Genomic DNA, 12,837 nt, shown 5'->3' on the forward strand with positions numbered 1-12,837 from the left:
TTTTTTCTCTCTCTCTCTCTCTCTCTCTCTCTCTCTCTCTCTCTCTCTCTCTCTCTTTCTCTCTCTCTACTTCTCCCGGCGAGGACCGGTCGACGGCGCGACTGCCTAGAAGAAAAATAAATCTAATTCCAGACTTACCACGCCGACGGCTTCTAACGCAAATAACGTCGTTCCAAAATAGAGGGAAAAATTTCGCAATGTACCGAACATCTCCCTCTCGCTGATCGGCGGTAGTCCGTCAAACATATACACTAGTGTCATGGCGAGACCGACGAACGTGATAAGGTTCGCCAGCGTGGAAAACGGCGCCAGTAACTTCAGATTTCTAATGTAGTTTATCAAAATCAGCGGAAGCAATAAAATGAGCATATGGGTCGAAATATCCAAAGGATCCCCGTACTGGTCTGCCACCTGCGTCCATTAATAAAATCATCATGAATTCGCTGTGTTCCCTGAACGCGCCGTGTCGAGACGCGATTTTGTTCAAACACCGTGTGCGTGTGTGTGTGTGTATGTGTGTGTGTATGTGCACGGAAAAAAAAGATTCGCTAATGGACAACTAAAAATGTTAACTGCAGGAACAAATTTTCTTGCTTTCATAGCAAAGTTATTTAGTTGTGATACACGCAGAAAAATTTCAATTGGTGTAAAGAAATAGAAATCAACTGAAAGTTAAGTAATCAAAAGCGATATCTCTGTTATGAAAACTAATATTTCGATTGTCGCAACCGAAAATATTCGTCTGAACATTCAACGATATTAGAACTCAGTTGAGGTAACTCAGTTGTTAACTGAGAACAATTGACTATACAGAAGTCTCATAAAGGAATTTTTCTGTTCCTACAGCCGAGTTTTCATCTGATCCCTGAGCAACCAAAAATTCGGTTGCACTAACAAAATTGTTTTTTCCGTGTAGTTAAAAGATTTGCTAATATATATATTAGCAAATCTTTTAGCTGTCACAACTAAATAACTTTGCTATGAAAGCAAGAAAATTTGCTCCTGCACTTAACATTTTTAGTTGTCCATATATCAGCAAATTTTTTTTTTCCGTGTGTGTGTCTCAAAAATTAATATCGGTCACGGCAAAGCGCGTATTTTTTAATCTTTTTTTGTCTCTCTTTCTGTTTCTCTTTCTCTCTCTCTTTCTCTCTCGCGTACAGCGTGCGACTACGAAATGCTCGATGTTTTAGGTTTCCTCTAATTTGTGAATCTTTCTATGACAATTGTGATTGATTTACCTGTTTTATATTTGTTGCTACAAATACGATATAAACGCAGCAAATTCCCAATTGATAGATTATCATAAACCCGTCTACGAGTCCTCTGGAAACAACAGCATTTTTAAGATCGTGCTCATGACTTACGTACGGACTCGTGCATGTCTCCGTAATGGAAAAATTGGATGAGGCAATTATGATAAGGTGGACGAGAGGTGTTGTCCAGTGCGTTCGTTTTACATATGTGAACGTAATATTCTAAGGGGGTCTCCTTCTACGTTAGAACTGTCTTTCTCTCCAACTGTTTCTGTCGTGTCGCAATCATCGTATCTTCTGTATGAACGCAGTGGCAGAACGACGTTCATGCTTCAAATATACGTCTCTAATACATCCAATACATTGATCGACGATGCCAAAAGAGCCGCGTCGATGTGGCTGAGCCACGTCGACAGCCAGCAGCGACGTCGATAGTTGTAGAACAAAAGGAGAAAGAATCGACAGGAAGTACTTACGGTGCGTAGGGCGCAAACCAGCTCACGCATCGAGGACCTAGCTCGAGCGCGTATTTCATGCTGTGCGGATAACTCAGTATAGGAACCCTCAATCGCTTGCACAGCTTGTACTGCGCCTTGACCAGTACGTGCAAGCAGTAGGTGCACAGCGCGCCTATGATAATCGTGGCTATCACGCCCACCAGGAGGCCGCTATTGCAAAATGCATTCGGCATCGCTAATATCCCCGTGCCCAAGCTACCCTTCAGCAAATGAATCAGGGTCTCGGCGTTCCTGCAAGAGAGTAGTGTACGTGAAACAGTGTTCTCGTACCTCGAGAGAGGTATCACGCACGGAGAAAAATAATTTTGCTCTTTTAGCAAAATCGTCGTTGCTACTGCATATTAGTAGTGACATGAAAAAAATTTAGTTGACGTAAATAATTTTACAAATTATTCGTCATCAGAGCAGAAGTAGTTTCGTTGCCAGGATAGAAAAAATTTGTTGAGTGTATTTGTCCTAAGAATTATGTTAATTGACGTAAAATAATGTATCCTTAACGAATTTATTTGCTATCGGAGGAAAACTGCCACTGCACTGCTAATATATATATTAGCAAATCTTTTAGCTATCGCAACTAAATAACTTTGCTATGAAAGCAAGAAAATTTGCTCCTGCAGTTAATAATTTTAGTTGTCCATATATTAGCAAATCTTTTAGCTATCGCAACTAAATAACTTTGCTATGAAAGCAAGAAAATTTGCTCCTGCAGTTAATAATTTTAGTTGTCCATATATTAGCAAATCTTTTAGCTATCGCAACTAAATAACTTTGCTATGAAAGCAAGAAAATTTGCTCCTGCAGTTAATAATTTTAGTTGTCCATATATTAGCAAATCTTTTTTTTCCGCGTGCTTATATAAATCCATCATGGTTTTTATAGCAAAATAATTTATAGATTCAGCAAATTATATCCAGTAAATAGTGATTAATACTCTTAGCAAATCTTTTTTTTCCGCGTGCTTATATAAATCCATCATGGTTTTTATAGCAAAATAATTTATAGATTCAGCAAATTATATCCAGTAAATAGTGATTAATACTCTTAGCAAATCTTTTTTTTCCGCGTGCTTATATAAATCCATCATGGTTTTTATAGCAAAATAATTTATAGATTCAGCAAATTATATCCAGTAAATAGTGATTAATACTCTTAGCAAATCTTTTTGCTGTCCATATAATAACGAAAAGATTTTGCTAGACCAGTAGAAAATTTCTTGAGCCAGCAAATTACTTTTATCCGTGCGATATCCTTCTCGTCGGTGGCGATCGTACACGGAAAAAAATAATTTTGCTCTTTTAGCAAAATTGTCGTTGCTACTGCATATTAGTAGTGACATGAAAAAAATTTAGTTGACGTAAATAATTTTACAAATTATTCGTTATCAGAGCAGAAGTAGTTTCGTTGCCAGGATAGAAAAAATTTGTTGAGTGTATTTGTCCTAAGAATGACGTTAATTCGCTATTGATGCAAAATAATGTATCCTTAGAAAATTTATTTGCTATCCGAGCAAAACTGCAACTGCTTATATATATCCATCATGGTTCTTGTAGCAAAATAATTTCTAGATTCAGCAAATTATATCCAGCAAATAGTGATTAGTATTCTTAGCAAATCTTTTGGCTATCCGTATAATAACGAAAAGATTTTGCTAGATCAACAGAAAATTTGCTGGACCAGCAAATTATTTTTCTCCGTGTAGGAATTAAATTTAACTTAGATGACTGTAAACTTAACTTATGGTATACAGTTAAATTAAGTACACAGAAAGACAATTCATGACACATCCATTGTGTATACACTAAGTTACTTTAAAATCAACAAATATTTCTTTGATGGATGACATTAACATATTTATTTAAATCTAAATTCTTTTTACTTAAACCAAATATTGTTTATTTAAATCGGATAAACAATATTTGATTTAAATAAAGAGAATTTAGATTTAAGTAAATATGTTAATGGCACCCATCAAAGAAATATTTGTTGATTTTAAGGTAATTTTTCCCTCAGTGTAGGTAGAACTCATGAAACTAAACACAAAATTCCTCTACCATTTCGCAAACAACCACATAAAATGTTGAATTGTTAATTAAAGAAGATTGATGAATGTAATCACGCGCGATACGGTGGATGAGCTGCGATAATAACATCTGCCGTTGTGCGTGCTTAAGTTAAACTGAACAAAAAAGTTCTCTATCATTTTGCAAAAAATTACATAAATCTTTAGTTATTAATTAATGAAGTTTGGTACATTATCACGTATAATCATGCGCTAATATTTTTCAGTTCGATAAATTCTATCTGCACCCAACGATGTGTCATAAATTGTCAGAAATCCTGCACGGAAAAAAAAGATTTGCTAATATATGGACAACTAAAAATATTAACTGCAGGAGCAAATTTTCTTGCTTTTGCAGTAAAAGTTATTTAGTTGTGATAGCTAAAAGATTTGCTAATATATGGACAACTAAAAATATTAACTGCAGGAGCAAATTTTCTTGCTTTCATAGTGAAAGTTATTTAGTTGTGTTATTTAGTTTGCTAATATATTAGCAAATCTTTTAGCTATCACAACTAAATAACTTTTACTGCAAAAGCAAGAAAATTTGCTCCTGCAGTTATATGTTTTTAGTTGTTCATATATTAGCAAATCTTTTTTTCCGTGTGTATATAATAGCGTTATATGTGTAGGATGGTTATCATAGGTCGAATTCTTGTCGATTGGAAAGTTTCAAGAATGTCTCAGAGTTATGATAATTTGACACTTGGTTTTCGCTGATGACTCAGTTTACGAAGAATTCATTCACGGCCGTTCCGTTTGACAACGCGAACGATCTGCATACTCACGAAGTGGGATTCGGCCGGTTACGGTGCTTGTGAGGATCATAATCTTCCGTGTCCGCGGTCGGGGATAATACAACTTCCGTATTATTTACCACGCTCGCTACGATCTCACTGTTTTCCCTGCGAATCATGCAAATTGTCAATCAGATAACATCCATATGGAGAGAAACTTAGATTTTTCTTAAATTCGTATATTTATCGCGGGGGAATATAATTCCCGATATCGACTTCATCGAGTAATCAGTCTTGCAGAATTAAAGCGTACTTGAAAGGGCTCTGCGAAGCGATCAGCTGCATATTAATGCTCTCCTCCTTCGAGTTCTCCATGGTAGCCGCGGGTTCCTCTTATGTGTCACTGGAAACAGTTTCGTACGTTCGGTTCAAATGCGTAATTCATCGAATAAGAGGATCAACGAGAGTCTAACAAATCTCCGTGATTATTACAGAATCACAGACCGAGACGATATAATAATAACGTAAAGTTTGTACCAGATTACGGGAGATTGACGTTTGCGAATTGATGATTGAAACTCGATCAGTCAGGACAAATCGTCTCAAAATTCATTGATACGTCGAATCGTGATCTCTAGTCTGCTCATCCTCAATTCCCAACACCTAGCCTGATACGGGCTTAACGATCAAAGGCATCGATTTAGCCTCTGCTCGCGATCGCTTATTACCAGCGCGGATTAAGAGACGCGTCGTCACGCAAAGACGCGCAAGAATCGACCCACATCGACGAGGCGGCCCGGTACATTAAACCTTTAATCAATTGACGGATGTGGAGCAATGCAATAAAGCAAAAATGTCAATTCACTGTCGTGAATCTGCGGTGTGCGTACGCACCGTCGTCGCGGCTTTGGCGCATTCCTTATGAACTGATTGCTCTTAATTATTACATTGAGGTCAAATGCAACTTGAGGTTAACTTTTACTGAAGGTTGCAGCCGGTATCCCCGCGACGTTTACCGTCTTTAACTGTTTTGCGTTGTCGCAAGCGAGCGAGCGAGCCGATTGATCTCAAATTCGCGCGCGAGGGCAAAGTCTATTCTCGTGCGGATGCAAATCCGCGTGCGGACGCGCCGCCGTACTTTTCCGATATCTAAGAGACAGGACGAAACCAGGCCAACCCCGCGGGATGATCTCCAACGGAACTGATCGCGTCGTCACGCAATCAAGAGTCTCGCACTCGCAGAGAGTTCTCCCGCGTTCGTGAGAACAATTCGCGATGACATAATAAAAAAGGGGCGAAATCTCGGCTCTCGATGTGCAAAGTTGAGTTTAATTTTGCACCGGGAAAATGCCTGTGCTTGAAGGTCACGGTCGCGATGGAAATATACGGAGAAAACGACGGATAGCATCGTAATGATCCAATTAACGCCCCGAGTCGGAGCTACTCTCCGCGTTTCCGCGTCGAGGTGTCCGCGATTCTTCGATCCGGTGTGATGTCGCGTGCCAGTCAAACGACAGAGACCCACCTGTTACGATCTTAATCGGCTCTCAGCAATCGCCGGGGCATAGGTCGTGTGATTCCCTTCGTTTGCGGTGCCTCACGTCTACAACGAAAGCATTTGTACACTGAGAACGAAATACTTGAGAATTTATTTGTGTGGGATGTAAAGTGGCTTTTTTCTCACAGAAATAAAGTTTATATACTTCACATAAGTGAACTTCGTCCCACAGAAATAATCAGAATATTCCACAGGTAAAATGACAGTAAACTCTCAGGTGTTTTCCTCCCAGTGTTGAGATATTAGACAACGCCAAGCGAATTAACATTGCGATTACCTTACGACAATATTGCAGTAGCGATTTGAAGCACACACATATACACACATACAGCATAAGTCGCGGCAACAATCAGTCGTGACGGGCAAAACCTCGATGTAATTTGGGAAACACGGCAGAACAGAACAAAGCGAGACCGTCGCCTGTTCCGTCAGCGCTAGGAGAGGAATATTCGCGCAAGTGAATTTTAATCACGCTTGGGTTAGGGTTTCACCATTACAATCGATCTCCTAATTCTTACTTCCTCGACGCGTATCGGGGGGACACGCGCGCGGCGAACCCGTGTCAGCCTCGCACTTGGAACAATATGGGACTGGAATATACCCCACGCGAGTTCCACTAATTTTAGGCAGTAGGGTCGTGTCCACTCCACTCTGCCAACGGGGACTGCTCTGACAGGTGTTATGCTATTTCAGAGGTAGCGACAGAGACACGGACACCGAAATAAACGAACCCTACGACGCTATAAATGAGCAGGAAACTGCGTTTGCGCGTTATTCATAACAGCTTATTATTACCGTTATTTTACGGTTGTTATTTACGATCGTCCGCATTATTCTCCGTGGGACGACGTTTGATTCTCATTTGGATATACTGATATAGAACAGCCAACAAAAGATATAATCTCATTCTTAGCGGAATTCTCTTGCGTGTGTGTATATTGGCCGCAGAAAAGAATTCTTCTGAAATTAAAAGAAAAATATTCTAATATCTAGAAAAAAATTTCTACACCAAGAGAAAAAATCTAAAAAATCAAAAATATTTATTTGATACGGGCACTGATAACATATTTACTCAAATTAAATTTAATGATAAATTAAATAATAATTTAAATTTAAATTTAATAATTTAATGATAAATTAAATTTAATGATAAATTCTTTCATTTAGATAGAATAAACAATTGTCTTCGTGAAAAGCTAACGTCTCAAGAAAATGTATATTTTCTTATTCCAAAAGTATTTCATGTTAGTAAATTATTAGTACTCTCTCAACAATAAATATCTTTCTCTGATGTTTCTTCTCACAGTTTGCCAGTTTGCACTGGTTGCAAGGTGCTGTTTCCTGCAATTCCACATTTTTTTACCAGAAAAGTATTTTTCTTCTAGCAAAAAGAAATAATATTGTGTTTAGAATATCTTCTTTTTGACTTTCGAAGAATCCTCTCGAGAGGCTACATATAAAAGGATTCTGCTGATGGGATTATATCTTTTCGGGTGAAAATATTTTTTTGGTAGCGCGAGTGCACATATAAAGGGAGTCGTTAATGTCGCGCGGATCGAAAGTAAATCGCACGTTTCAAGGGCGATTTTATGAGCGTGTCGCGCGACGGATAACGCACAAGAGATCGCGCGCATGGCAAATTGGCAGGCGCGATATGATCGGCGTATTAATGAAACATTGCATTCCTTCACTATGAATAACTTGTGACAAAGTGGCAAATCGGATAATGCGTCTTCGCGACGGAGGAAATCCGGTGAGACGGAAAGCGTCGGGACAGTTTCGCCGTTTTGAAAGTCGTCGCGCGTGCGACGCGAAATTCACGCGCGGGATTCGCAGTTTCGATCGGCCGCCCTCCAAATGATACGCATTATTAACGGCGCGATAACTGCACAGCCGTTACGAGAGGCCGCAGTCAGTCAGTACTCTTCCATCCGTTCAATCGTTCAATTTGTTGAATTCTGTCCAGCCGATTAATATATCCTCCGATCCGTCATATTATTCGTTGGACCAACAGCAGATAATCCTGCGTTGTGTGACGGATTTCTCTTTTGCTCTTAATATTAAATTATACAAGTACAAATTATGCAATATAATTGGAGAATGCGACTGTTAGGTATCTTTTAATTACAGCTAAAGTCGGCGACTAGTAACAAATCGTCGTGCTAAGTTGGACTGTTCTTAAAAACATATATAGGCGGTATAAATAATTTTGGCTCTTCGAAGTATCTGAAACATAGAAACCAAAATTTTTCTTATTCAGGAGAAGTGTGACTATCATCTAAATCAGAATCAAATCAATATTATTATTCTGAACAAAATAGCGGTTTTTTCATTTAAAAATGTTAGTTTTTGCTCAAAGTGTTATTGATGTTACATAAAAAAAAACCAATGAATGTATAATGTTTGTTTTAGTTTAGATGACTATAACTACACTTTTCCTGAATAGGAAAATTTGTTGCTTCTGCGTTTCAGATATCTAACTGAGTTATAATCACTTACATCGTCTATATGCGCTTTTCTTTTACGAGGTCCTAATAACCAGGATGTAACATACAAAAGAGAAATACTTTTGTCACTTAGACAATGGAAAACATTTTTAAAGTAAGAAAATATTTTTTAAAATATTTTTTAAAAATAAGACTTAAAGAATACTTAAAGTTTGATGTTATTAGATACTTTCGTTTTTCTATCGGAAAAGTACCTTTCTTTGCGAATTTCCAAAGCAAAATATTCCCTTAATAGCAGCTGTAAATTGCATACGATATGTCAACATTGTCGTCACCTTTTCTTTTTACTTGTTAGCGCGCGAATATTTTAAAGGGGAACACGGCTAAACCGTCGTTCCATTGAAAGAAGAAACGCGCAGAGCGAATGACGCACGGATGCGACGGACGCAAAACGATGACGGGGTCTTTTTGCACAACTAGAAAATCTGTCACTGCCATTTACGGGTTTAACCGGTCGCTAATGTAACGCGATATCAATTGAATCGGATAAACGGTTCAACTATTGCGCAACGGGGCTCCTCCATCGATCTTAATGGCGGTCACTTCGTCGCACATAACGTTGAGCAAAAGGTTCATTTCATTAGAGCTCTGAGACAAATTCGCTGAGACGCGCGGCGCGCGCTTCAGTGACACCACTCGGCCGTTCTTATCGCTGGCTGGTGATTGAATTTAATTAACAGACGATCAGGCGACTCGTGCGACACGTCTGTGCACTTTTCCCATGAGAGAGTCGCGAAAAAAATGCGGGACAAGCGCGCGTAAGACTCGAATCCGCCGAGCGAGGATGAGGTTGTCAAAACGTGGAAGAGGACAATCGCGAGAGAGAGAGAGAGAGAGAGAAAAAAGAAAGAGACGCTCGACTGTAGCCAGGATTAACCAACGCGCGACAGCTTCGTCCGGCTGGTGACACGTTAGATAACCAAGGGGACTAATGTTGCAACAATAGCCGATCGTTGACCACATTATCGGCGATAATAGGTGGCCATTGGTGCGACGCTCGCAGCAGAATCGCGGGGCTGTCGAGCGAGCTTGAAAGCGCTCATAGACTCCGTCTAGACCATCCGGCCGTGCTGATATTCCCACCGGATGAAATCGCCCGAAGGAGTTGTCAAGGAGAGCGACCGACACATAAATACACGCGCGCGTGTTCGCCAAATTAATCGACAGATTAATACCTGCCGGGAGATCCGTCGGCGGCGGATAATCTACCTTGTCTACCTTGTCTATCTTGACTCCGGTTCCGGTAGGAGACGGGGAGTACTTGGCTATTTCCTGTTCGTACCTGATGGAGCTCGGTGGTAATTCGACTTACCGGATGATGCGTATCCGCGAGTGGACGACGAGGACGGCGAGGAGGAGAACGAAAACGACAACGACGACTTCCGCAACCCCCGAACGTAACCCGATCCTGCGGACGACGGCGCGACTACCCAGTTGGCGTTAATGCGTCGGCGACCGAGGATGTCTAGCGACTACTGCCCCGCACCACTTCAATTTCTACTGTGGTGTACGCATTCAGCATAGCTCGTCACGTGATGCAGCCAGTTAAAACGGCTTCTCCTCGTAAACGCACGCCAGCGGAGAGAGATTTAGGCAGAGCGCTCGGAGAGCGCGACGACGAGTGCCGCGTCGAGAGTGCCCGTGCACGTCCTCCGTGTATCCGGTTCAGCATCGCGGACACCTGGCCACGCGAGGGCTCGCGTGAACGAAATGATAGGAAGAAAAAAAGGACGCGAATCGCACGAGGTGTCGATCGATCTCGCGTCGACCCGCGATGTCGCGAATCGCGGTGTGTCCTCTCAGCAGAACTTCGTCACTCAATAAGCGACTCCGAATCAATATGAAACAATGATACCAATGTGCCACCCTCCTACCGATAATGAATATGCAAAATAACACAAATATAGCGCAACAGATCTGTAACAGATAAAATGTCAAAGAAGAATTAGATACTCTGGGATGCCGGAAAGAACGTATTGTCATCCAAAGGCGCGCATGTCGACGTCATAACGCGATAAACTGCCCAGGATCAAGGATGCGTTCCGTGTGCGTGTGCGTATGTATGACAGAACTTGGTCACGTGTGACCATGTAGCGTACGAGCGTGAAGATTCATGCGACCACGTGGTACGCCGAAGTTCAATAACTTCCACGCGCTCTGTTGAGAAGCGCTTTCCTCCGCACATCATTTCTTTTAAGAGGATAAGAGCGATATTTTTGAGCGGCCTCCGTCAGCCTCCTTGCAGAAATAAAGAGACACCTAATAATTCGCGTTCCTCGTTCATTTCCACGGGCACACATACATACATACACATAATGTCGACATTCATCTCGCGCTTGGCGCGGAGTTCTCGGTCGCGAGACTGCGTTACATAAGCGCGCCGACAAACGAACACAGCTTCCTTTCTGCCGAGATATATTTCGCGGTTAACGCACCGAAATTTCTCGCGCGTGTCGAAAATACAGGCAAAAGAGAATGCTGGCTCGTAAAACACGTGGCACGTGGCTCGTAAAATTAGAGCACAGTCGCTCGTCGCCAATTGACAGCTGACGGTTTAGATAAAGTGTTCAGTACAGAGAGACATTGTAGCAAAATTCGTGAAGATATTTGGCTTTCACGGCCGCGTTCGTTCCTGCGAATGTTTAGTCACGTGTACATGCATATATAGTTGGCAAATCCGTATCAGTGTTTTATTATGTCAATGTCAATTTAATGGACTGCGCTCTATATGACCGAAGTGATCGATCTGCTTTTCTATCTCGGTGGTACGGGAAGAGTCTAACCCGCGGTAAAACTTTGTCAAATTCCAAGTCCGAGGGAGTCTCTTTCTCTCTCTCTCTCTCTCTCTCTCTGTCGCAGTAAGTTTCAAATTGACGTCAGAACCACGCGTCTCAGTGTCTCGTACTTCAGAGAAAGCGAAAGTTGCCCAAGTCATACGAAAAACTTTCGGCAGAGTTTGGATTCCTGCCGGAGTGAATTCCTCGCGGAATTCGGCGGACTCACAAATCGTAACTAACTCAGAATTTCAAGTACGGACCGGCAGGATTGAGTAGAAGGCTTCAAGAAAGGAGAACGGTATTACGTAATGCTGACGTATCGGCGCCGATGCACGTTCCCCTTACGTACCTCGTCGAAGTGATCTTGATGGTAGAGGAACACATGCGTGACGTGACTTTTTAAACATAACATAAATATACACTTTATTCTTCCACACCGTAGCAAGAGGGAAGAGGGTAGCGAAAAGTACTTCCTTCCCTGTCAAAGTCTTCCACGAAACCTCTCACCCTCTCGAACGAAGAGGAGCCATCAACAACACTCGGCGACGAGAATAATCGCGGATACCGATTTTTATGTAAACGTTATCCCGAATACGAAAAGCAGCTCGAAGTAATCACTCTCGAAATAAACTGTCGAGAGTAAGTAAGAAGCCGATCTCTAATTTAAACACGTGTTAAGCGGAATTCACATTTTGACAGAAGGGCAGAAGCCAACTCGCGCTGGTAATTGACAGTTTCTGCTTTCCTACCAGTTCTGATTGGCTTCCTTTCCGCAACAAGAAGTGTGAATTCTCTCTCAGACCCGCACAGACGTTAACGCATCAGCCGCGAGCAACCCTATACGCAACTTACTACTCGAGCTCAGCCGTACGTCGTAGCTCGCACGAGGGAGACACTTCATCACAGAGTTACAGGCTGTGCACCGGGCTGTAAGCGAGGGTTTTGCGAGACGCGACGCACAAGTTCGCACGGGGTGGATAAGTGTGTGCAGCCCTCGCGACGACCGCAAGCTGCGCGTTCGGCCGCGTCGGCCGACACCCACCGTGCCTTCCTCCACTGACCGCGAGAATTAAGGACGGATACCTTCCGGGTCACGCCGGCTAGGGTAACTACCCTTCGCGCGATCCATACGATAATGATCCTCAGCGACGTCTGGCGGAGGGTGAAGGCGATCCAACGCTTCACCGTCATGTCAGGCTTGCGCTGTGAACGAGACTGCCGGTGGGGGAGGAAGTAGGTCCGCGATAATCGACCGACCGAAGAGAGAGATAAATAGGTAGGTACGCGGAGAAAGGAAGAGAGAGAGAGAGAAACGCGAGATTTCGCGGAAAATTGAAGTATTGCGAAGGAGAGCTTTCCTCGCGCGATCTGGTGTCTTTCTTTATTATTTAATTGATCTCGAGAAGTCTAGAGTGAGCACGCCGC

The 12,837-nt window shown here is 42.0% G+C and overlaps 1 protein-coding gene across 8 annotated transcripts in view; it reads right to left on the reverse strand.

Annotated features, from left to right (window-relative positions):
• LOC116846255 (proton-coupled amino acid transporter-like protein CG1139) overlaps positions 1-12,518 on the reverse strand; it is a 15,545-nt gene extending 3,027 nt beyond the window's left edge. Inside the window, exons 1-7 of one of the 8 annotated variants that reach the window (XM_032819894.1) lie at positions 12,265-12,518; positions 6,096-6,173; positions 4,884-4,973; positions 4,622-4,738; positions 1,733-2,005; positions 1,242-1,326; positions 139-411 (exon numbers count right to left, since the gene is read on the reverse strand). In XM_032819894.1, coding sequence (XP_032675785.1) covers positions 139-411; positions 1,242-1,326; positions 1,733-2,005; positions 4,622-4,738; positions 4,884-4,945 — 810 coding nt within the window. In that variant the 5' untranslated portion in view covers positions 4,946-4,973; positions 6,096-6,173; positions 12,265-12,518. The other 7 variants (XM_032819903.1, XM_032819873.1, XM_032819849.1 and 4 more) reach the window with 7 other exon arrangements.
• Positions 12,519-12,837: the final 319 nt, after the last annotated feature.

Source organism: Odontomachus brunneus, unplaced genomic scaffold, assembly GCF_010583005.1.
Source record: "Odontomachus brunneus isolate Ranch 3 - 2012 unplaced genomic scaffold, Obru_v1 Obru_scaffold_004, whole genome shotgun sequence".
Lineage (NCBI taxonomy): Eukaryota > Metazoa > Arthropoda > Insecta > Hymenoptera > Formicidae > Odontomachus > Odontomachus brunneus.